At 37.2% G+C, this 26,096-nt stretch overlaps 2 protein-coding genes across 4 annotated transcripts; both read right to left on the reverse strand.

Annotated features, from left to right (window-relative positions):
• Positions 1-460: 460 nt before the first annotated feature.
• Positions 461-6,507, reverse strand: LOC122015989 (pre-mRNA-splicing factor SYF1-like). Of its 2 annotated transcripts, none has more exons than XM_042573121.1 (9): positions 5,233-6,507; positions 4,814-5,139; positions 4,026-4,210; positions 3,763-3,933; positions 2,723-2,923; positions 1,969-2,220; positions 1,392-1,886; positions 976-1,080; positions 461-631 (listed from the first exon to the last, which is right to left on the reverse strand). In XM_042573121.1, exons 1-7 carry the CDS (start codon positions 6,390-6,392, stop codon positions 1,449-1,451), a joined length of 2,733 nt encoding a protein of 910 aa, XP_042429055.1. In that variant the 5' UTR covers positions 6,393-6,507; the 3' UTR covers positions 461-631; positions 976-1,080; positions 1,392-1,448. The 2 variants fall into 2 exon arrangements, with proteins under 2 accessions (XP_042429055.1, XP_042429048.1); XM_042573114.1 differs by having other exon boundaries at positions 971-1,080.
• Positions 6,508-18,685: 12,178 nt separating this feature from the next.
• On the reverse strand, positions 18,686-26,061 carry LOC122016011. 2 transcript variants are annotated; one of them, XR_006121034.1, is made up of 3 exons: positions 23,800-26,061; positions 20,192-20,262; positions 18,686-19,152 (listed from the first exon to the last, which is right to left on the reverse strand). XR_006121034.1 is itself a non-coding variant. In XM_042573147.1 (2 exons), coding segments are annotated over exons 1-2 (621 nt in total). In that variant the 5' UTR covers positions 24,420-26,061; the 3' UTR covers positions 18,686-19,151. The 2 variants fall into 2 exon arrangements, 1 of the variants encoding a protein (XP_042429081.1); XM_042573147.1 differs by lacking the exon at positions 20,192-20,262.
• Between the last annotated feature and the right edge of the window lie 35 nt (positions 26,062-26,096).

A 26,096-nucleotide genomic window follows, 5' to 3' on the forward strand; every position in this document is an offset into this window, starting at 1 on the left:
TAAAATGGTACTAAAATGTTTTTCTCATGGACAAAAGAAAAATAATTACAATGTTTGAGCTTATCCATTTGACGTTGATAAGCCTAAAGGTATTGTACATTAATTTCATTTTCATCTCCATAATTAACGAATAGCCTAATTACCACTGCAAATTAAACTCTAAAATATTCTACCAGCAACTCATAATTTGCAGTCATTACAACGAGGAGCCATGTTTTGTTCTTTTATGATCTGTATTGTTTTATCATCAATTGAACTACAAGCAAAACAATGACACGACTGATAGTAGTAGTTTTTGTAGTTGACAAAACAAGGTCCCGCTCTGTAGTTTGTGCACCTAATAATTAGCAACAGCATTTACCTAATATTCAAAACTAAAAAAAAAAATAGTAACAATCGCCACCAATTACCAAATACAGTAGTAAAACTACCAAAAAAACCATCAGTGCCAGTTGCTGGATGCTATTCGACTGTCACTTAAAATTATTTTAAAAAATATCGAAACTAAATAACGTTTACAACTTGCCGACAGGCAGATTTCCCTGATATTATTCAATGGATGTGTAAGCTCTTGGAAGGGATTCCGGGATCAAGCCAAGGAAGAAAAGCAGATCGAGCGAACAGCAGAGTCCTGCAAGCACATCATCATTTGAGAGAACTACTTTATAATTATTCCCTTTGATTTTTGGATAGACAGATAGTAATGATGGAGTAAAAAGATTCTGGAAACATATATTAAGTGTTCAGTGACATGTATTTAATAGAATAGCCTCTAAGCAATTTTGCTTGATATGGATTATGATAGATGAATGAATTGAATGACTATGACTTAAAACTTAAATTAAGCTCAGTAACAAGTAAAACTAAATGACAATAACCGAAATATGTCAAAGTACCATGATCTCATAAGCATCTACGTCATACACTGCAAAAGAAAAAGAAAAAAAAAAAGGAAAAAGAAAAAACGTACCTCACCATATACTTGCAAATTTATGCTGAAGGTGAAAGCTCCTCTCCCATTGTTCGACTAAGAGAATCAGGCACACAATATGATCACCACAAGGAGCAGGACTCATCAATCTGAATATGAATGACTCCGACCGTTAAACGAGAGAGATTATGCAGTACAATATCAATTTTTACACGTGCATTGAAACAAAGTTAAAAGGATATGTATTAAACGCCTAAGAGATCATGACCAGAAATTTCAGGTTAAGGTCAAAATCATATACATGGGCAGACAGAGCAAACAGATAGTAGCAGCACTCAGTTGTCATTGAAGAACAAAGTCTTTGCATGAAATATGATATCTAGTGGACTGTTAACCACCAGGCAAGATAATGAAACAGACAACTTTGATTCAGGTAATGACAACAATTGCAGTAACTCACGAGATTCAGGAATTTCAGGAAATACAATCTGAAGCCAGTAACATTCGTGATGTGGCATCATTGTTGCCGTTGCCTCTTGATTCGCTCGAGTGCTCCAAGATGGGTACTGTTTGTGTTATCTTTCGCATCGGCTTTGTGGTCAGCATCCAAGGCACGCTTGTTTGCCAAATCTCCAAACACAGAAGCAGGAACATCCTTCTGAGAAATTTCAATTTTCTCGTCATCTGAATCACTCTCCTCAGGCAACTCAATATCTTCGCTGTTTGCAGTCACTTGCCTAACACCATCTGACTGTGATTCAGATCCAGCACTGACAAAGCTCACTGTCCGGACACCATCCTTAGAAGGTAAATTGTTGGTTGCAGGAGCCAACTGCCTTTCTAGAGCAGCCATTTCATCCTCTGGGACCCCTGCACGCTTCAGTGTGTCCACAGCTTCCTCCAAGTTCATTTTTTGATCTTTTTGCATCAAGTACTCAGGCAGGATGACATGTGTCTGTCAGAGACAGTGTTAAGTCAGAAACAGTATAAGTTAAATATCTAACAGCTAAGCCTCGACAACAGAAATTAGAAGTTACCTGGCTGTAGCTCGCAGAAACACTACGGCCTATACGAAGCATTTCCCTGAAAGTGTCCTCGTTACCGTGCTGAATCTCAAAATCTTTCCATTTTTTCCAGAAATCTGGATCAGAACGTGGATCTGCAAACTGTGATGCAAAAACATAGATGGCCCGTGCACGATCTATTTCTCCAAGGTTCTTTTCCAATTCAGCATACTTCAAGCACATTTTCTTGGCATCATTATCACGCAGGCCAGATTCAATGGCTTGCTGAAGAAGCAATATGAAGTCAAGTAAAGATGCAATATTGAATAAAAAGACAACACAAATTAAAAGATCTATTTTAAACACAAAAGCAAGGTGACATAACAAAAAATATTCTCAATTATCATTATGACACTATAATATTAACATTCTAATATAGCCTATGTTAATTAGGTTAGTTAAGCATATCCAAGCTAAAGTGTAGGGATACCAAAAAATTTGCGCTGTAATAGGTGGGTTATCCACCAGGTCCTATATTGTACTGTTAGAAGTATCCGTGCTCGCTAATGTGTCATTTCTCAATCAAGGATACTACCTTGGGATTCAAGAATTATTCTGCATTTAGCAAGTCCTTAATTTATGAGCCATGAATTATTTACACTCCTAGTAAGCAACAATGATAACAAAGCAGAGAATTGACCAATATCTCAGATTGGATGCCTCAATAAACATCTGCAGATAAATCTTGTTCAGATTCAACAGAAAGCGACCAAAAAGAAAAACCAACCTCGTATATCTCCCTAGTTTTTGGAACGCCAAATATTGAAGCTGCTCTAGCTATATAAATCTCATACATGCTCAATTTCTCACTGTCAGGGACAGTCTTCACCGCTTGATCATAGACCTTCATTGCACGCTTCGCAAGGCCATATTCTTCCTCCAGTTTTGCATATTGAAGGAATATTGGCTTCACCTCATTTTCAGGTGCCTGACAATGACATAGAAACTCATTAATTAGCATCTACTGTTAAGAAAATACAACTATATTCATTCTCTTTTCCCCTAAAGAATCAATACAGTCATGCCAATAGCTTAATCTGAAAGTCTATTCTAGTGAAAAAGAAAATAAAGTTTGTAAAGGGCTAATATTGGAGTAGACTGATTTCACATGACTAAATATTAATCAAACATAATCAGTATCCAATTGTGAAATATGTTCTTATAGACAGTAAATGTAAAATGTTGGACTGGGCAAAGTTTCCTAAACTGAGTACTGCAATGAAGGCAAATAAAGCTGATGTAGAATAGTAAAACAATAAAGCTAATGATTTTGATGCATCATTGAGCACATATCAGGATTGTACTTTTTCTATTCGCCGGAGACAAAACTGGAGAACTGATGTTTTGGAACCTCAATGGCTCAACCATTCAACAACTCCCAGCCCACACCCAAACAAAGAATACATACTACATTAGTTGTTATAAGTAACTGAAAACAAACTAGCAAAGACCCACTAATTGAAGCTTTACAAAAACAACTCATAAAACATGTAAAATCAGAGAACTGGAGCCAAAAGACAATTTCAAAACCAAGACACAAACTTATGTGCATCAAACAATCATTGATTGAGAAGCCAACATACTATTCATCCATTATCATCCTTTTAGAGCAATTGATAGAAAACATCCTGATTTAATTCATCATAAACAACGCGAGTTAATTAGCCAAACTAACATAAAACTTATTGATCTCATATTGACATATAACTAAACATGCACACTTGAAGTGAATCCATCAAAAGCATATAGTTAAAACTTGATCAATACCTGCTCAATAGCATGTTCAAACAACTCTCTTACACGCTCCAACTTTGTCTTTCCATATCTCTTAACAAACTTGGAGAGGTAGGTGACCCATATATCTTTAACATGTGGGTATTTAAATATCTTCACACCCCTCTCATAAACCTTGAATGCATCTTCAAAGTATTTGTTCTCCTGAAAGGTCAAAGTAAAACAAATTTGAGAATGAAAGAATTTTCATCAAGGAGAAGCAAAACATCACACTGAGAATATCACTTGTTTCTTACCTCAAGAAAGAATGCATAATTTAAGATAATTTGCGGAGTTGCTATTCGCAGATCAAGTATACGCTCATAAACTACTCGTGTCGACTCCAACGTCCCAAGGCTCTCCTCCAAATCCACATAAAAGCTCCACAGCCTCAAGGATTTGTGTAGCTTCATCTGTACAGGCTCATTACCATCGGCAGCAACTGCAAAAAGACAATGTGTTGAAAACCAATTAGCATCCTTTTTGTTCATTTGTGGGCTAGCAATACAATCATGTTAAAATACAATCATGATACAGGTAGAAAACAACTTCAAAAATGAGCACAATGCTGATGGATCGTGTTTTAGCTTGATTTCTTAAGGTATCTTAGTCCAAGACGGATAAAATTTTGTTTCCCAAGTTTCATCCAGATTCTAAAATTATCTGGATTTGAGATAAGTATTAAGCAATAAAAAAAAGGAGAAGAAAAACTTAATACCTTATCACAACAGTTTGGGTAATGATAAAACTACACATTTTTAATAATTTTCTAGCTTACATGGGATTACTAGATAATGATCCAATAATAAATTCATCTGTTGATGTTGGTCCACTGGTGACCTGTCTCCATTAGGAATCTGTCATTACTAGGCTGATTGTCTCATGTAATTGCAAATTTTTGATAAGCATAAAAAACATTATACTGTTTCCAACATAAATCCAAGCACAAGTGCCGGTCTAGTAGGTAATGTAAATAAAGATAATTCTTCATCTTAACAGGACTATTATGGGGCACAAAACAACAAAAACTAAACAAATTTAGTACCTCTGCGCTTGACTTCAACTGAGGGCTCTGCAGTGGCCTTCCGCATTAGCTCAATGGCTGTTCTGAACTCCTTGTGTCTCAGCTCCATTTCAGCATATTCACACCAGACAGTTGCTAGATGGTCCACCGCCTTGTAATTGACATTGACAGCCTTCTCAAAAATATCCCTGGCGTTCTTGAGATCATTGTGGCTCTCATATAATCGGGCAAAGGCAACCCAAAGTGTGTGAGGCTTCCCCACTGCCTTCATCGGATCAATTGTTCTCACTGCCTCTATGTAAGTGAAAACCTGTTTTGCTGGATCATTCTCAAAAATTTTAACTCGCCTGCACAACAAAAAAAGAATAAAAAGACTCAGTAACCTAAATTGCATTATTTGGACTAAAATAATAATCAAAAGAAGTATATAGCTAACATGCCTATGCCACTGTTCCACATTGTGAGGATTTTGTCGTAAGAGCACACTGTTAAGGAGCTCTGGCCGACGAGAGAGAAGATTCTCAAACCTCTCCATCCTTAAATCTGTATCATTGTCATCATTTAACCAAAAGCCATGGAGGAACTTCTTGCTGAGCTTTGATAAATCATCCTTCCTTTCATCTTCCTCCCCTTCCCCATCCTCCTCCTCCTCCTCAGCTGTCTCCATCTTTGCTTCAAGGGCGCTCTGTTCAAACTGTGCATAACTTTCAAAGACCACACTGAAATCCCTAACTGTTGTCACAGTTTGAATGCCCTCCTCAAAGATGTCCCTCGCCTTCTCATATAATCCCCTGCGGACATAGTAATCCGCAAGGGACGTCCATAGTCGCCCAACCTCATCCGTGTACCGACGGATGCCACCGCGTATTATGGCGTCGACATTAAGGCCAGACACCTCAGTGGCATGGTGAGTGAGGATGTCGCAAAGCTCGAGCCAGAGCTGATGCCGTGTCTTACCCTTGATGGAATGGAAGCTGTTGTCATTAAGTACACCAGCAAGCCGCTCTGCGGCTTCCTGCCAGCGCTTCGAGGCAATAAGAAAATAGATGAAATCTTCGATGTGGGAAGGATCGAACAAGAGGTACCGGCGGAAGACGCGTAGGGAGGTCTCCACGGGAACACCGGGGAGGGAGACAAGGGTGAGGTAGGGCTCCCAGATGCGATCGTGCTGGGTTACAGGGAGGGAGCGGAGGGCGCGATCGAAGGTCCGACGAGCGCGGGTGAGGAGTCGCTGCTCGGAGAGGGAGGTGAGGTACATGAGCCAGATGCGAGGCATCTTGTGCATCGTCACGAGGGCGCGCTCAAAGGTGTTGTTGAGAGAATCGAAGGCCGGGTCGTTGATGGGGCGGCCGCGGACGGCTTCGAGGCGCTCGCGGAGGTACGCATGCCACAGTTTGTAGCTTCCAGGTAAGGCCTTGAGCGCGCGTTCGTAGATGACGGCACGGCGCCGGAAGGGCGAGGAGGCGCGAGCGATGAGGTAGCGCCACCACAGCTTGAGACCGAAGGGGTTGCGGAGTATCTCCTCCTCATAGGGCAGATCTTCCTCTCCGGGGTACAGATCCAGCGAAATCCCTGTTGGAGTAGCCACCGCCACAGCCATCGCGATGTTGAGAGAGAACACGCCGACGAACAAAGACAACCACGCTGGTCTTCTTAGTTTCAAAAACAGAAGGTTAAAACCCTAGAACGTGAAAAGAGAAAGGATGGGACGAGAAGATGACAACTTCGAATAAAACTGAATAATGTTATTTTATATAAGTATTTTCGATAAAAAAAATTTTAAAAGAAAAACTATTTTAATATAAAAAAAACAAATCTGATGGTTATTTTTTTAAAAAAAATAACTTTTTTTAAAAAAATATATTTTAATATATCTATACTGTGGGACAACATAAGAAAAGATACGAGGAAAAAAAATAATTTATAGTAAATAATTTTAATTTTTTAAGTATCATCTCTATTTCTATTTTTTATTTTTTTTAACCAGACTCTAATATTTTTATAATTTTAATAAAAAAAAAATCAACAATACATCACAATAAATTCGAAATCATTAATTAATTAATTAATTAATTAATTAATTAGAGAGAAAATTTTTTAATAATACACCATAAATAAACCTTAAACTCTAGATCCTAAATTGATATGTCTATGAAAATTATTAATAAATCTTAAAATTATTTTTGATGTAAAAAAAATATTAACATAATTTTATTTTAAACTTCATCTTAGTTAATGAAGGGGTAGATTTTTAATAAATAGTAAGATATTCAATTTAAAAAATATATAAAAATTAAAAAAAATGATTAAAGGGTCGTCCAAGGAAAAATTCTCACAATACAACGTAACATAGAATCAAGCCATGGCTATCGAAAGATAACTGAGCGTCCTTATTACTACATCATAATCTCGAGGGCCAATTCAATTTTAAAAATAGTTTCTACAGTGCAAGTCATAAGTACGAAATTAAGGGTGATAGTTGTATTCAGTATGCAAATTGAAGTCAAATTGATCATTGATAGATTTGATTCTTTAAATTGTAATGACTTAGTTTAGATTCATGTTCTCTCAGCACCATGCGTTTCCTGATTTATCTTGATGGCTAATAGAATAATTCTATAGGGTTGGGCTAGTCACCCCTAGGATAGTCAATAAGACTAACTAGGTTTATCATATTTTCCCTCGGAACGGTACGGTGATTGAAACATAGGATATTATCACATGAGGTTTTGGGGTCGAAACTCAGCTTGTCCGAGCATGTCTTTGTAGGACCGTTGGGCCGACTAGGAATGGGTTGTTGGATATCCTGCTAACACAAAAGAAAAACAAACCCTCCTCGAACTCTTTAAGCTAACACTTGCATAAATAAACTAAGCGGTAAATTAAAAGCATAAAGAAAAAGCGAGGCAAAAGTATTTACTTGGTTACAACCGATGTAGTTATTAATCCAAGGAAGATTAAGCTCAATAAAAATCTCCTTCAGACGGAGAAGCCTCGTACAGCAATGTAGCGCAGAAAACAGAAGCTTAGACTAAAAGAGAGCGTGCAAGCACTGGATTTACAATCAGTGAGTTCATTGAAAAGCTTCTGGATCAAGGCTATATTTATAGCCTTGGTCGGGGCGCCTGGAAGGATTCCGAGCGCCCTAGGGGGATAAAACTTATCCCCCAACGTTCAGATCGAGTAAAAACTCGATCTGGTCAACTTTACTGCTCAGGACGCCCCGGAGGGCTCCGGACGCCCCGGACTGCTCCGGGCGCCCCGGAGCCCAAAGTCAACAACGTTGACTTTTTCGCCTCCGGTTCAGCTCATCTCGGTCCGGGTCTTGTTCGCTCCGGCTCCGCTAGCTTGGGTGATTTGCCTTCCTTCCCGGTTTCTCGTCCCTCGAACGCCGCGCACGTTCTTCTCGTCCACCGGTGTACTCTTCCGCGGTCACCTCGTCCCTCGGACGCACCGAGCCCGTCGGCTCTCTCCCCGTGCCGTCCTTCTCGCTAGCCGCGTCTTCCGCTCGACTTCCTGTGTTCCTAAGCTCCTGCACACTGAGACACAAGGGTTAAACAAACGCAAGACCTAACTTAGTTTGTTTGATCACATCAAAACACCTTGGGGTTCCAACAATCTTCTCATATGTCTTGGCCACCTGCACTAATGGCTAGTAGTCATCCGTGATTTGTCTCATCCATATTAGTCACCTGCACTCAGGCGAATCATCTTTTACCACATATATGTATAATTAAAATTAGGGTCAATTCTCACCAAGGTAAAATGCATTGTTAGATGTCCAACCTCTCTCATACAATGATAGTAAGGATCGATGTACTAGGATAAAATACCCTCATAATTTATCTATCTATATCTTAATGTGGGTCCAACGATATTAGACCGCTTGAGACAAGTCATATCATCTTTTTGCTCTAATATATAGACAACCAAAGCCCCATGGGCTAACGCAAATGGTTCATGCAATCATGTTGCCATAAATAAATTCCTAATGGGTGCGAAAGTCTCACGAGTTATCTCACCCCTCCTACATGCGTTATCGTTGTTGGTCAAAACTCCTATAATTTACCAATTTGTATCCAACTAAAAGGCTGAAAATATTAGACCACCTCATAAAAGCATTGTCATCTTTTGCCACAGATGTATGTATAACTAAAATAAATGTATCCATTTTAAAATTAGAACCAAAGATTATGCAACATTCAATGAATTTGGCACATAATTTTTTAAATTTTTGTTTCCTTCCGGCATTATTGCACAAACAGTGTACACAACCAAAAAGGATGCGCATCTAAAGCCGATTAGTCGACAAATGATGTTAAAAACAAACAAGAATCGAAGATAAATACACCGTATTAAAAGCCAAAGGATGACATAAAGACTACGTTTGGTTGGATGTAATGTAATCTAGCTTGTAATGTAATTAAATTTGTAATGTAATGTAATGTAATCTTGATTACATTACTACGTTTGGTAATGTAATGTATGTAATCTTTGATTACAAAGGTGATTACATTCTTTTGTTTGGTGTTCATTATTTTTTATAAGGAATGTAATTTATATTATTAAAAAATGACAAAAATATCCTGTGACCTCTATCGGCGGTCGCCACACCTCTGCCAGAGTTTGCGGTAGCCATCGGCAACCAACGGCCGGCGATGGGCGGCCGCGGTCGGCCGACGACGAAGGTCGGCTACCGGTGGTGGGCGGCGGTCGACAACAGACTAGGGGTATATTCGGCATTTAAACTTTGGTGAAACAATGACCTCGTAATGTAATCGGATTACATAGCATTTGCTTTGTAATCCAGATTACAAATCTTCACTACCTTTTGTAATCCAGATTACATTACATTACAACTTTTAAATCAAACCAAACAAAATAATCAACTTTGTAATGTAATCTGGATTAGATTACAAGGTAGATTACAGGCTACGAAACGCAGCCAAAAGAAAATGTTTAATTAATTTCATTTAAAGCACCGTCACTAAGGAAACTTGGTGATGCAGAAAGACAAAAGGGAAGGAACAGGTGAACCATAAGATGATAGGCAAGTTAATCAATAGATTGACAGAACTCCACAAGGCAAATTCCATGGTCATGAAACTATCTACACATTCAAAGGATTTCATCATTCTTATGCAAAACTCTCTATATGGCAAAGGTGAAGCATTATATCAACAACAATATAGCCAGCAAAGAATCCATTAAAAAATGTTGACCAACTTGTATACCACAAGCTTAGACAAAACCAGAAGCTATCAAGCTACATCATCGGAAAGTTGTCTTTGTCTCAACTATTTGAGATTTGCTAATGTGATGTAATCTATAAAAGGTAAATATAGTACAAGCAGATGAGGAGGACGCACCAAAATGTCCAGCCAAAAATAATCAACTGTTCTACCCCTCTCAAACCTTCGTATTTGTACCCAGCAGGGTGACCCTAGCTCGCTTGCTGTTGAAACCATGGAACAGAGAATTTGAGCTGAGATCTCTTCTGCAGCCCAGGAAAGTTGCCTATCCGCTTCAGATTGGATGATAGTGGCTGCAATCTTTAGCGAGATAATGCAATATAACGGTGGTGCTCCTCTGTACTTCAACAAAATCGAAGTAGTCTTCGGGTATGATGAAAATTCAATCTGAACTCTTTTGACATCTAGAAACCAGAAGTCGAAGGTTCATTTGGCCTGTACCAGAATTATATAGAAACTACTTGACAAGCATCCCTGAAGTTATTGGAACAAGTCATAGTTTTTGGAAGAACTCTGTGGCAATGAAGGTTGTAGATTACTGTAATATGAGTAAGAGCCCGATTTCTGTGAAGATGTGCGGCTACAAAACAAGTTCTAACTTCCGAACACAGCATCACTACTTAATGGACACAACATGCCTACGTTTATCATTGTTTCAATTTGAAGCTGATTGTAGGTCAAGAATTCAATCATTCATGAATCAGCCTTTCGATGGAGGCCATGTCAGGGAATCCAAGAAACATAGGGGCACTTTTTGATCTTTATTTGAGTAGAAAACATTCTGCAAAACTGATAAAACCCAGCACCAACAGATTTCAATGTCAACATGGTCAAACCTAAATACCTTTGGAACTCGTATGACCCATCATCTAAGGGCATTGGCCTATGTTTAAGCTAAAATCACAGGTTTGAAATTGTCTCAGTCCATACCTGTCTAGTGAAATTCTCACCACCCCATTTGACTAGCATCACTTGGAAACAGGTTGGAACCAAAAATCCTAAGTTCCCACTCAGGCTTTATCCAAATACTACTCTGGAGTCTCTTTATCAAATATTTCGGAGTCTCTTTAACTCTCTCAGTTCAAGTAAAAACCTAAAACTTCATATGGTCTCTAGGTAAACATAAATGTTTTGCCAATTATAACTCACTGAAAACATACTCAATGACCCAAGATTTGTCTAAGTCCTTTTAAGCAACTTAACCAAAACTCGGCATGGCCCCCTTTGAATTATCAAATTTAAACCAATAAGGAATCCCTTGATCAATATGAATAAGTAGTATATCAACTTAACCCTCTTGAAATTGAGTTTCTTGAATCCACACTAAATTTTGACCTTAAACCCCTTGAGCCATGCAATCACGTTGAAAATCCAACATAAGATCCCTTTGGAATCATCTGGTTAGGTCCCTCTAAGCCATTTAGACCAAACGCCATTGGTTTCATCTAATTCATTTTATAAAACCTAATAGTACATCACTTTAAGTCATTAGTAAAGTATATTTATCTGCTTAACCCTCTTGAGAACCTAGTTAGTAAATCGACTATGTCTAACTCATTTTAAGATACTTGAAACTAATTATCAAATTCCATTAGGATCCTTTTTGGTTGTTAATGGAATCTTAAGCTTGAATCGCCAGTTAAGTCAAATCTCTAAATTTCCTATAGATCCTCTTAATCCAATGAAGCCTCAAATCCTATAATTATTCAACAAATCCCAAAATCACAAACATCTATAATATAACTATAGCTTTGAACTGAAAAGTAGAAAAGATACTAGAATTACCTATCATATGATCTGTGGTACAAAATCAATAACCTATTTATAAGATGAGGAAAAAAGACATGTGTTTTGTTTACCTAAATCAACAATAGCAGTGACAAAGGAAGATGAAGACTTGAGTGATTCATGATATTTTAATAACTTGGCAAATTCATTAGCGAATGCAATATGGGTCAAGTGTTTTGCTGATTTTTATATTAAAGCTTTCTACACTCAAACTTCGTATGACCTGGCTTACGATAGTAGTTGTACTTAATAACACCCGAATTCAGCATTCAAGTTTCAAAACCTTGTGAGTCACCTCCTTTGTTTCCACTATGACTAGTTGATCTTCCAGGGACAAAATTAATATTGTAACTCACCAAAGCACCACTAAGCGGAATGGGTGCAGTACATTTTATATGGAGAACACGACTAAATACATCTTGTAAAGAGGAGCCCTCAGAACTAGAGAAAACTTGTGACTTAACGGACTCAAAGTCAGGAGATAGGCTAACGAGGAAGCTCATGATAGTCATCTACTCTCGTTGGTGTTGTTGAACCTTCACATCAAAGATAAAGGGCGACAGCATATTAAGCTCCTCATATGTCTTCTTGAATGCCATAAAATAATTGATTAGAGACGGGAGAGATTTCCACACGAAAAAATGTTTTGCAAACCTCGTACATACAAGAGAGATTTCCTTTCCAGAGTATAGAAATTCCAAGTAATTCATTAGTTCTTTAACAAATTCACAATGATTGTTCAACCTAATTACCTCACTATTAATATGATTCCAAATCTGAATGAACAAGCGAGCATTCTCTCTAAGCCATGCTTGCTTCGAATCATCTTAAGGAGGGTCATCAGTCAAATGACCATCTTCATCTATACTTCGTAGATAAAGACGAACAGTCATACTCCAATCCAAATAGTTCAAACAATTTAGCTTATAGTCTGTGATTTTAGACATCATAGGCACCACATCCGTCACAATAGAAAGTTTATTTTCAGCCATAAGACTTTATCCCAAAGAAAGTCAAATAAGAGAAGAATCTAAAGAAAGATCCAAACCAACAAGTACAAACAAACCCACACGCATTTAGGTGTTGCTCGCGTTGAGGAAAGTAGGGTGACATGTTTAGGCTAGCGGTCGAGATTAGGTGACACCACCAATGCTTCTAATGACGCATATTGGGAGAGCAGCAGCGACAGTCGCTAGGGATAGGGCTGGCACGGTGGCTACTCAGCAGTCAGAATATGAGACGACGGCATCGTGAAAGGAGAGGTGCAGCAGTGACTGGTGCTGCGACGAACAACAACCGACTTCGTGTGAGTATAGAAGAGGGAAGGAAAAAGTGTCGGAGGTCGTGGTCGGCTGATGGAGGGCGTGCGCATGGGCGACTGTGAGGAAGTGACGTGCCGCGGAGATGAAAGTACGTAAAAAAATTGATAATCTTTTTTTGAAAAGTGAGACATATTTATATATAAACTAAGATCTATCTTAGAAAACTATAATTAGACTAATTGACAATTAGCTAATTGACAGATATATTAACTAATATATACAGATAATATGGTAACTAATATATACATATAACAATACCAAATTAAAACAACCAAAGGTCTTGCCAAGGATGACATTGTTGAATCCCTTTGACTTGTCTAGTTAAGTATACTATAGACACTTCTTGAGACGAGATATAAAAAAGCTAATGTATCCCTTATTGTAGTAAGATCTTCTATAAACCCTTAGCGTAACCATTTCATGCATATCTTATGTTAATATGCCTTAAGCCCAAATCCCCTAAGTATATCAAGTGGGTTAATGTTGATTGACTCGCTATTTCCAAAAGCTTACCTATTCATGTGTGGGTGAGATACTTGACTTAATTTACCCTGATCTCCTCCTAACACATGAATTGATTATTTTTTATATATACAAGTTAGATTCGAGCCTCTGATCTAGTGTTTGATGCCATGTTAATTTTGTTTGGCTAATCACTTATGTCAAAAGCTCAAGCTATTAAGAAATGAACCAATTTATATATTTATGTTGTAACAAGGAGTAAGTAATGATAAAAGTTTGTGCCTATTTGGATTTGATGATCCTTACATTCATTTAACCTATTAGTATGAAGCATCATGATCAAGTTTTTAAGGTATTGTTTGTGAATCATTAACTCTGAATCTCAAAGACAATCAAGGTTTGAGCATCTTTTTCTGATTCCACGCTCATGTGACATTTATTCTAAATAATGAAGAATGTCTTTTAACATATCCTTTATATCCTATAACTCTTTAAGCCTACTCAACTTGTTTTGTTGTGCTTCTACCTACATCTAGAAGACTATATTGTTCACAAAAACTAAACTACTTCTGTGAAGCATTTCTATGTTTTAAAGCACTTTTGGTTATCTACAACAGATGAAATGGCTTTAGCATACTGACTAAGCACAAAAGTAGAGTAAAAAAGGCATATTTTTTTAATACTCCTTTACTTTCTGCACTAGCAATTGAGTATAAAATTAAACAACTTTAGTTGTAATTTCCTATGAGTTTATGGTCATCAAAAGACTATACTACTGGTCCAATATTTTTAAGATGATCATTCACTCAAGTAAACTAGTTTGCCCAAAATTATAGCCATCCTTGCACCCCTTGATGTGTGAGACCCCTTGATGTGTGATGTTACTATAAAGGATGAAATAAAAGGCATTAGTATTTTAAAGCAATTAGGTGTAGCTCCAACAAATAATAAAATAAAATAGATTGGCATGGTTCAGACATGTTCAAGTTATAAGGTTAGAGAGATGAGGTCAAAAAAAGTATTAGTCAGTGTAGTAAATAAAAAAGATTTAGTTAATTTGAATATTACAAGTAATATAGTCTTTCATAGATTTCAATAGAGGAAAAAAATTCCTGTAAAAAAGGGCAGTCCGATGCATGAAGCTCCCGCCATGCGGGATCCTGGGAAAGGATCTAGTATACGCAACCTTACCCTGCTTTTTGCAAGAGGTTGTTTCCAGGATTTGAACCTGTGACCTTTTGGTCACAAAGCAACAACTTTACCGCCAAGGGTCCCCTTCAGGGAAAAAATTCATATAGCCGACTCAAAATAGCTAGGACAAACATGGCTTGTAATGATGATGACCACAACCATGCCTACATTAGGTCAATTCTTTGATAGATAAACCCTAATATTTGACTAAGTTTGACTAGATAAATTAGCTTTCCCTATTGCACATGATGATTATTGAGATTTTTTTCCTTTTATTAAATTGATGAAATGAACCTGCCTAATGTGAATATGCGATTTTCCATACATGCTAATCACATTCCATATGATGGTTAAGATTATACAACTCTAAAAAAAAAAAAAGGTATCTTTCTCTTGTCTTCTTTTGACCCTCTCGTTAAGTAAGGTTGCCGTTTCTAAGCCCCAAAAGTAACATTTTCTGAAATCATTAAAAAAAATAAAGGAGAAGCATCACAATACAAAAAGAGGAGAAGCGTCTATTAGGCAAGTGCGAGCAAACATATTACTCTTCTAGTCTCTCTTGAGGCAAGAGTAGGTAGCCATTTTTTTACTCATCCTGAATAGATCCATTCGATCTCATACCCAAAAGTTCGCTCTGTAAGTTCGTAGATAAAAAAAAGCGCCACAATCATCATTTTATTTGTTTAATTCCATTTTTGACTATAAATGTGGTTTAAATCTTGATTTGTTTTCAGGATTATTTTTCTTGATAAAATGATGAGATATCCATATTTAAGAAAAACTAGGTCTTTTGCCAGTTTCCTAAAATTCTTGTTATCATTTTTTTCGATCTAAGAAAAATTTGCAGCCTAGAAGCCTTTGAGTTCCCATTATGGCTATCATTTGATGATTTTTGTTAGTTTAGTTGTTCATATTGATAAAATAAATCTAGATCAGATTGAAGCGAGCACGTTTATTCTTTCGGGATAGATTTGTTTGTGTCATGGTTTTTCCTCTTTTCTTTCTCTAAACTCTAGGAACGAAGTTAATTAGGGTTATCTTACAATCTGTCTAATATTGTATCTTGCATGTCCATAACTAAAACTCTTAAGGAGAAATTGTGTTTACAAGATATACATGTGTTCTGTGATGGATTTACACTTGTCTTATATTTCCTTCTAAGTAGTATTATTCATGCATTTGAAGTTGTCAAGTACCTTTACCATTTTTTATTTGTTTACCTAGATAGATCACATCTATGATCATCAAGTTTGATTAAAAATTGTATTAAATGATATTCATTAATTTTAACCTTCGTTCACTTTGCATGCAAAGTGATCACTCTACATACCATCTTTGTATCGACCATGTGGATATAGATGTCAACTTGAATGAGGGTATCCTTGTTCACATTAACGTGGGTGTGAGTCTATTAAGGTGTAAACCACTCTTCCAATTTGACAGAAATCTCTTTAGATTTCGTAAGACAATGAAACTCTTCACTATTTGCAGACAAAATCTGTTCATTAAGGTTCCTAATAAGGAATTGAAAGCTCATAGCATTAGCACAAACACATTATTTGAAGAGAATATTTGCACACTTGTGACTGGACCTTCAGGTCGAGTATGCTTTGAGAGACATTGGTAGCTTTTCCTTTTCTTGAAAGATGGTTTAAGAGATATAATCTCTTTTCAGGCATATATATGTAGCATTTCCTCTTTGCCAATGAGAAATTAATCCCCTATCGCAACTTATCATACAACAAAACAATTTTTTTAAAAAATATATCTACTAATAGACATTGATGAGAATTAATATACACACCTAGATTTGTATCATACTATCATTATACAAACCAAGATTTAAAGCCAGTTATCCAATGTTATGTGTGCTTTTAGCTACAAGGGAAATTAAAGGCACTGTTTAAGGTAATTTCTTTTGTAAACTTATAGTGTCAGTTCCTTTCCACCAAGTTGTATTTTATCTAGAGTTGCATTACTGTTTTAGCCAAAGCAAATACGTTATTGTGTGATATCGTAGATATATTGGAGACTAAATATGGATGTTGTCATAGCAAAAAAAGAACAACATCTAACATGAAAAATAGGAAATAATAATTTTGTTAACATAAGGATATATGCAGACGTTGTTGCATGTGTTGTTTCTTTTAGGATATATACAGATTTATGTTTGTATTAACTATTAAGGGATTCAAGTTAGCCAAAAATTAAGTTTCTTCTTTGGTTTTTCCTCCTTGACAACTCATATTTAGTATTAACAACACCTACTGTATACTAGTATTACCATGTCTTAATTCAGTTTCCTTTGTAGGAGGCATGCACTGTTTATGATTAACATTAATTCAATCAAGGCGAGTAATTTTAGTATCAAAACAGATCTTTATTGTATGGTATGATAGATATATTGGAGGCCCAATATGGATAGCAGTTGTAGTATAACAAAAAAGAACAAGACAAAACATGAAGCATAAGTAATGATGAGGTTGATAACAAGGATATGAAGTCAAATTTTATTGCATGTGCTATTTCTTTCAGATATATGATTGGTACAATATGTTTATATGAAGGGATTCAAGTTAGCCAGAATTTTCTATTTTTGGATTTTCCCCTTGACAACTCATAATTAGCATTGATTATAGTTAACATTTGACATGTATTGCCATGTACAGTTCAGTTTCTTTTAGAGCATGCTTGCAGTGTTCAGGTTAAGAAGTTTTATCAAGATGATGAGTAATTGAAGTGCCATTCAACATAATGAATCCAAACAATTCCTAATTTAACATGTTAATCTTAGTTAATTCTTATATTATTGCACATAATTTGACTGTGTAATTCAAACATGTTGCTTTTATTGAATATACAAACAATTAATCTAAGACACGCATGGTTATACATACAAATATAGAGAGAGACCCAAAGTCAACAAAGAAATCTCTCTGTTCATAAACATTTTTTATTTCATCAGTATAATGACAAAAACAATAATCCTAAATATGGGCAAATCTCAGTGTGCAGATCATTCTTGAATCCAAAGGAAACTCCAGTACCCCATTCTTTTGGAGAAGAAATAAATCATTAATGCATAGAAATAATTAACCCACAGTTCCAGTTTCCTCACTGTGTTTTTCATGTTTTTATTTAATGCCAATGTTTCCGTATATAACAGCATTATAGATGCAGATATAAATACAATGCAATAATGCTGATCAAACATGCACGCTTTTACTTCTGCACATATTTTTCTTCTCTTATGATATGGATATCAGATTGTTCTGGTTGCAGCCCTAGCTACACACAAGGAAGATGCCAAGAAGGGTTTCTACCGTAGGCAGCTTAGCCCAAGGCAACCATGAACAACCAAATCATAACCCATCTGAAAAGAAGAAAAGAACAACCAGGCCAGCAGGGTGTCCAGGTAGGAATTCTGATACCTATTATCTTGTCCAACTGTGCAATCTGATTTTGAGTCAACATTAAATGCTATTATATTGATTAATATGTGCTAAAAGTTGAACTTATATGATGAAAATAAACCAAGTTTTTTCTAAGTTTGATTATTGAATTTAGCCTATATTGGGGTATTTAGCAAATATAAGTTGAATGTTCAAAAACCATAGCTCTATGCATGAATTTTTCTTGTATAAAATAAATCTATCCAGTCTGAAGATGTCAGCCAACTCTGGTAAGGGCTGTGGTGGTATTGCACAAGATCAGAAGATCTTATTATTGAGTCTCTGTGTTTACTTTTGGCATGTCTATACTAACTCAGAATGCTATTTAATGTTCACTCAGTAACTAATTTGTATGTATATGACAATAGCAAGTAGAACAATAAGATTTAACTGTGCTTCATACAAATTTAGTAATACATGCAAAAATTTAGGATTTTTAAAGTTCAAACTGCATATTAGATTTAGTAATGAACCATATAATATCTTTCTCATTTTCGTGTGAACGTATGTGGTGTCTATATGATCATCTAAAATTGATGGCAAAACAAAAATTTTGGATTACCAGATCCTAGTGCAGAGGTGGTGGCGCTGCGGCCGGAGGATCTGTTGGCCACCGGTCGGTACATTTGCACAGTGTGCGGCAAGGGCTTCCAGCGCGACCAGAATCTGCAGCTCCACATGCGCACTCATAACATCAACTACGAGCTCAAGAAGTCCGGCCGCACTCCAGCGCGCCGCAAGGCCTACGTCTGCCCCATCCCGTCCTGCGTCTACAGCCACAGCTCCCACGCACTCAGTGACATCACCAGCATCAAGAAACACTTCAATCGCAAGCACGGACCTTATAACTCTTTAAGCCTACTCAACTTGATTTGTTGTGCTTCTACCTACATCTAGAAGACTATATTGTTCACAAAAACTAAACTACTTCTGTGAAGCATTTCTATGTTTTAAAACACTTTTGGTTATCTACAACAGATGAAATGGCTTTAGCATACTGACTATGCACAAAAGTAGAGTAAAAAAGGCACGTTTTTTTAATACTCCTTTACTTTCTGCACTAGCAACTGAGTATAAAATTAAACTACTTTAGTTGTAAATTTTTTTTTTATGGTCATCAAAAGACTATACTACTGGTCCAATATTTTTATGATGGTCATTCACTCAGGTAAACTAGTTTGCCCAAAATTATAGCCGTCCATGCACCCCTTGATGTGTGAGACCCCTTGATGTGTGATGTTAGTATAAAGGATGAAATAAAAGGCATTAGTATTTAAAAGAAATTAGTGTAGCTCCAAAAAATAATAAAATAAAATAGATTGACATGGTTCAGACATGTTCAAGTTATAAGGTTAGAGAGAAGAGGTCAAAAAAAGTATTAGTCAGTGTAGTAAATAAAAAAGATTTAGTTAATTTGAATATTACAAGTAATATAGTCTTTCATAGATTTCAATAGAGGGAAAAAATTCATGTAAAAAAGGGCAGCCCGGTGCATGAAGCTCCCGCCATGCGGGATCCCGGGAAAGAATCTATTATACGCAACCTTATCCTGCTTTTTGCAAGAGGTTGTTTCCAGGATTTGAACCCGTGACCTTTTGGTCACAAAGCAACAACTTTACCGCCAAGGGTCCCCTTCAGGGAAAAAATTCATATAGCCGACTCAAAATAGCTAGGACAAACATGGCTTGTAATGATGATGACCACAACCATGCCTACATTAGGGCAATTCTTTGATAGATAAACCCTAATATTTGACTAAGTTTGACTAGATAAATTAGCTTTCCCTATTGCACATGATGATTATTGAGATTTTTTTCCTTTCATTAAATTGATGAAATGAACCTGCCTAATGTGAATATGCTATTTTCCATACATGCTAATCACATTCCATATGATGGTTAAGATTATACAACTCTAAAAAAAAAAAGGTACCTTTCTCTTGTCTTCTTTTGACCCTCTCGTTAAGTAAGGTTGCCGTTTCTAAGCCCCAAAAGTAACATTTTCTGAAATCATTAAAAAAAAATAAAGGAGAAGCATCACAATACAAAAAGGGGAGAAGCGTCTATTAGGCAAGTGCGAGAAAACATATTACTCTTCTAGTCTCTCTTGAGGCAAGAGTAGGTAGCCATTTTTTTACTCATCCCGAATAGATCCATTCGATCTCATACCCAAAAGTTCACTCTGTAAGTTCGTAGATAAAGAAAAGCACCACAATCATCATTTTATTTGTTTAATTCCATTCTTGACTATAAATGTGGTTTAAATCTTGATTTGTTTTCAGGATTATTTTTCTTGATAAAATGATGAGATATCCATATTTAAGAAAAACTAGGTCTTTTGCCAGTTTCCTAAAATTCTTGTTATCATTTTTTTCGATCTAAGAAAAATTTGCAGCCTAGAAGCCTTTGAGTTCCCATTATGGCTATCATTTGATGATTTTTGTTAGTTTAGTTGTTCATATTGATAAAATAAATCTAGATCAGATTGAAGCGAGCACGTTTATTCTTTCGGGACAGATTTGTTTGTGTCATGGTTTTTCCTCTTTTCTTTCTCTAAACTCTAGGAACGAAGTTAATTAGGGTTATCTTACAATCTGCCTAATATTGTATCTTGCATGTCCATAACTAAAACTCTAAGGAGAAATTGTGTTTACAAGATATACATGTGTTCTGTGATGGATTTACACTTGTCTTATATTTCCTTCTAAGTAGTATTATTCATGCATTTGAAGTTGTCAAGTACCTTTACCATTTTTTATTTGTTTACCTAGATAGATCACATCTATGATCATCAAGTTTGATTAAAAATTGTATTAAATGATATTCATTAATTTTAACCTTTGTTCACTTTGCATGCAAAGTGATCACTCTACATACCATCCTTGTATCATCCATGTGGATATAGATGTCAACTTGAATGAAGGTATCCTTGTTCACATTAACATGGGCGTGAGTCTATTAAGGTGTAAACCACTCTTCCAATTTGACAAAAATCTCTTTAGATTTCGTAAGACAATGAAACTCTTCACTATTTGCAGACAAAATCTGCTCATTAAGGTTCCTAATAAGGAATTGAAAGCTCATAGCATTAGCACAAACACATTATTTGAAGAGAATATTTGCACACTTGTGACTGGACCTTCAAGTCGAGCATGCTTTGAGAGACATTGGTAGCTTTTCCTTTTCTTGAAAGATGGTTTAAGAGATATAATCTCTTTTCAGGCATATATATGTAGCATTTCCTCTTTGCCAATGAGAAATTAATCCCCTATCGCAACTTATCATACAAAAAAACAATTTTTTTAAAAAATATATCTACTAATAGACATTGATGAGAATTAATATGCACACCTAGATTTGTATCATACTATCATTATACAAACCAAGATTTAAAGCCAGTTATCCAATGTTATGTGTGCTTTTAGCTACAAGGGAAATTAAAGGCTCTGTTTAAGGTAATTTCTTTAGTAAACTTAGAGTGTCAGTTCCTTTCCACCAAGTTGTATTTTATCTAGAGTTGCATTACTGTTTTAGCCAAAGCAAATACGTTGTTGTGTGATATCGTAGATATATTGGAGACTAAATATGGATGTTGTCATAGCAAAAAAAGAACAACATCTAACATGAAAAATAGGAAATAATAATTTTGTTAACATAAGGATATATACAGACTTTGTTGCATGTGTTGTTTCTTTTAGGATATATACAGATTTATGTTTGTATTAACTATTAAGGGATTCAAGTTAGCCAAAAATTAAGTTTCTTCTTTGGTTTTTCCTCCTTGACAACACCTACTGTATACTAGTATTACCATGTCTTAATTCAGTTTCCTTTGTAGGAGGCATGCACTGTTTATGATTAACATTAATTCAATCAAGGCTAGTAATTTTAGTATCAAAACAGATCTTTATTGTATGGTATGATAGATATATTGGAGGCCCAATATGGATAGCAGTTGTAGTATAACAAAAAAGAACAAGACAAAACATGAAGCATAAGTAATGATGAGGTTGTTAACAAGGATATGAAGTCAAATTTTATTGCATGTGCTATTTCTTTCAGATATATGATTGGTACAATATGTTTATATGAAGGGATTCAAGTTAGCCAGAATTTTCTATTTTTGGATTTTCCCCTTGACAACTCATAATTAGCATTGATTATAGTTAACATTTGACATGTATTGCCATGTACAGTTCAGTTTCTTTTAGAGCATGCTTGCAGTGTTCAGGTTAAGAAGTTTTATCAAGATGATGAGTAATTGAAGTGTCATTCAACATAAGGAATCCAAACAATTCCTAATTTAACATGTTAATCTTAGTTAATTCTTATATTATGGCACATAATTTGACTGTGTAATTCAAACATGTTGCTTTTATTGAATGTACAAACAATTAATCTAAGACATGCATTGTTATACATATAAATATAGAGAGAGACCCAAAGTCAACAAAGAAATCTCTCTGTTCATAAACATTTTTTATTTCATCAGTATAATGACAAAAACAATAATCCTAAATATGGGCAAATCTCAGTGTGCAGATCATTCTTGAATCCAAAGGAAACTCCAATACCCCATTCTTTTGGAGAAGAAATAAATCATTAATGCATAGAAATAATTAACCCACAGTTCCAGTTTCCTCACTGTGTTTTGCATGTTTTTATTTAATGCCAGTGTTTCCGTATATAACAGCATTATAGATGCAGATATAAATACAATGCAATAATGCTGATCAAACATGCACGCTTTTACTTCTGCACATATTTTTCTTCTCTTATGATATAGATATCAGATTGTTCTGGTTGCAGCCCTAGCTACGCACAAGGAAGATGCCAAGAAGGGCTTCTACCGTAGGCAGCTTAGCCCAAGGCAACCATCAACAACCAAATCGTAACCCATCTGAAAAGAAGAAAAGAACAACCAGGCCAGCAGGGTGTCCAGGTAGGAATTCTGATACCTATTATCTTGTCCAACTGTGCAATCTGCTTTTGAGTCAATATTAAATGCTATTATATTGATTAATATGTGCTAAAAGTTGAACTTATATGATGAAAATAAACCAAGTTTTTTCTAAGTTTGATTATTGAATTTAGCCTATATTGGGGTATTTAGCAAATATAAGTTGAATGTTCAAAAACCATAGCTCTATGCATGAATTTTTCTTGTTTAAAATAGATCTATCCAGTCCGAAGATGTCAGCCAAGTCTGGTAAGGGCTGTGGTGGTATTGCACAAGATCAGAAGATCTTATTATTGAGTCTCTGTGCTTACTTTTGGCATGTTTATACTAACTCAAAATGCTATTTAATGTTCACTCAGTAACTAATTTGTATGTATATGACAATAGCAAGTAGAACAATAAGATTTAACTGTGCTTCATACAAATTTAGTAATACATGCAAAAATTTAGGATTTTTAAAGTTCAAACTGCATATTAGATTTAGTAATGAACCATACAATATCTTTCTCATTTTCGTGTGAACGTATGTGGTGTCTATATGATCATCTAAAATTGATGGCAAAACAAAAATTTTGGATTACCAGATCCTAGTGCAGAGGTGGTGGCGCTGCGGCCGGAGGATCTGTTGGCCACCGGTCGGTACATTTGCACAGTGTGCAGCAAGGGCTTCCAGCGCGACCAGAATCTGCAGCTCCACATGCGCACTCATAACATCAACTACGAGCTCAAGAAGTCCGGCCGCACCCCAGTGCGCCGCAAGGCCTACGTCTGCCCCATCCCGTCCTGCGTCTACAGCCACAGCTCCCGCGCACTCAGTGACATCACCGGCATCAAGAAACACTTCAACCGTAAGCACGGACCCAAGAACCTGAAATGCCCACATTGCACCAAGACCTACGCAGTCGAGGCGGACCTCAAGGCCCACATCAAGAACCACTCTCTCCACCAGTATCGGTGCAAGTGCAGCGACACATTCTCCAGGAAGAACAGCTACGAGGCGCATATCGCGTTGTGCAGCGAGCCTTCGGAGGAGGGTGACAATGTGCCAAACCTGATGGATGCCGGAGAATCGAGCAACGCACGCTATGCCTTTAATGAGAACTCTGGCCTGCCAGATATGAACGAGCAGGTGGAGTACCCTGTCGATGTCGCTAATGATGAGGTGGCTCCACTGGGTGAGGCAACAATGGCGGAGCAGCATCCGAGTGTGAGTCTACCGACCATGGCTAACTACAATCCAGACGTCCCAGACACCCGCGAGCAGATGAACAACTTCCTGTCCTTGCTGCCCGATGACCCTGACTTGCTCGCTATGCGCCTTACCGATCTGTTGAACGGTCCGTATGACGAGATCTTTGGCGGCGTGGTTGGTGGTACAGCGCCGTCGCCTCTGTCTGGGGCCAGCCATTCAGTGCTGCCGACGCCAGCTTCGTCGCTCGACGGATTGAGAGTAGAGAATGGCTCGGCCATCGATTTCTGTCTGGGTTCTTCCTTTTCCTTGATGAATTCGACAGAGAAATCGGCTGGATTTGGGTCGACAAATCGTTCTTTGACAAACATGTGTCTCTATGGAACAGGGGAAAAGGCATCTGTCCAAGCAAATTCCACAGCTAAAAATGATTTCTTGGATAACACATCGGCCTCCCTAACTGAGACTGGGCAGAAGAGTAACCCCAGCACCGCCATCCCAATGCTCGGAAGCTTATCTTTCATGAACAACAACACAAGCCAGCAATTCCAAGCTCCAGTGCTCTCCGGATCCTCATCCGGGTCAACCTTGCTGCAGAAGGCGGGGTTGATAAATTCCACCGCAATCGCTCCCTTGCCCTCGTACTTCTCCGGCCTGGTGATGAAGACACCGACGAATCTCTTCCAGACTCAGCAACAAGAGCATATGCTGCCGCCAGCCCCCGAGCCAAGCTTCCTCACCTCACTTCCGAATCTAAAACCCGTGCCTGGAAACATAAATTCATTCTCACATCACACGCAGGAGAACGATCACAGCAACCTGAGCAGGAGTGCCTTCTCGATCTACCGCCCGGAATACGGTAACATTTCGTCGAACAACTCACCGGTGACTTCCTACTTCCGCAATTTCGCGGATAGCACCGACTCCTACTCTTGGCAGAAGGGCAAGGCGCCCGCTGGCTTCGTGAATTACTTCCCCGACTCGACCATGGCGTCCGGAAATTTTCCTACAGGTAATCCAATTCAATCGCTTGTGAATCCGTATCCTTTGTCCGGCAACATCGGGCCAAGCAGTGGGCGAATGATGGAAATAGGAGGGCAGAGCATGATGAAGCCCGCTGAAACGGTGTCTCTACCTCCGCGTCCAATGGCGCGCTCTGCGGTGATGAGGCAGAACGAGGAAGTGTTCGATGATGGGGTCACAATGAATCTGCTGCGGCTACAAGAAGAAGGGGGCGGCCAATTCCACCAGGCGGAGGGGGCTAATACGACGTTCCCGGCGAACGCCGACAACGAGGAGCAGATGGCGTTCTTCGGTGGTGTAAATGGCTGCCCGAAGCATTTCTGGTGAATTAGAAGCAAACAAATGGGTGGAGTAAGAAAAGGTTGATCATTTTATTAGAACAAGCAAAAAAAAAAAAAAAAAAAAAAGACTTTGCAAACTTTTTGAACATGACTGAGACCCAAAACTTTGCTTTTTATTATCATTTTTTTTGTGGATGTTTTTTTAAATATGATGACTGACTTTAGATTAAACATAATTTGTTTGTTGGTGTTATTTGATTTTGCTTCTATCACTAGTGTATGCTTTGAATTAGTTATGGAAGTAAAATCTTTTATAATACCAGATCATTCATCTTCATGATTAGTCAATTGCCTATTCAAGAGTTCAATATTAGATTAAAAAAAA

Source organism: Zingiber officinale, chromosome 1A (assembly GCF_018446385.1).
Source record: "Zingiber officinale cultivar Zhangliang chromosome 1A, Zo_v1.1, whole genome shotgun sequence".
NCBI classification, from domain to species: Eukaryota; Viridiplantae; Streptophyta; class Magnoliopsida; order Zingiberales; family Zingiberaceae; genus Zingiber; species Zingiber officinale.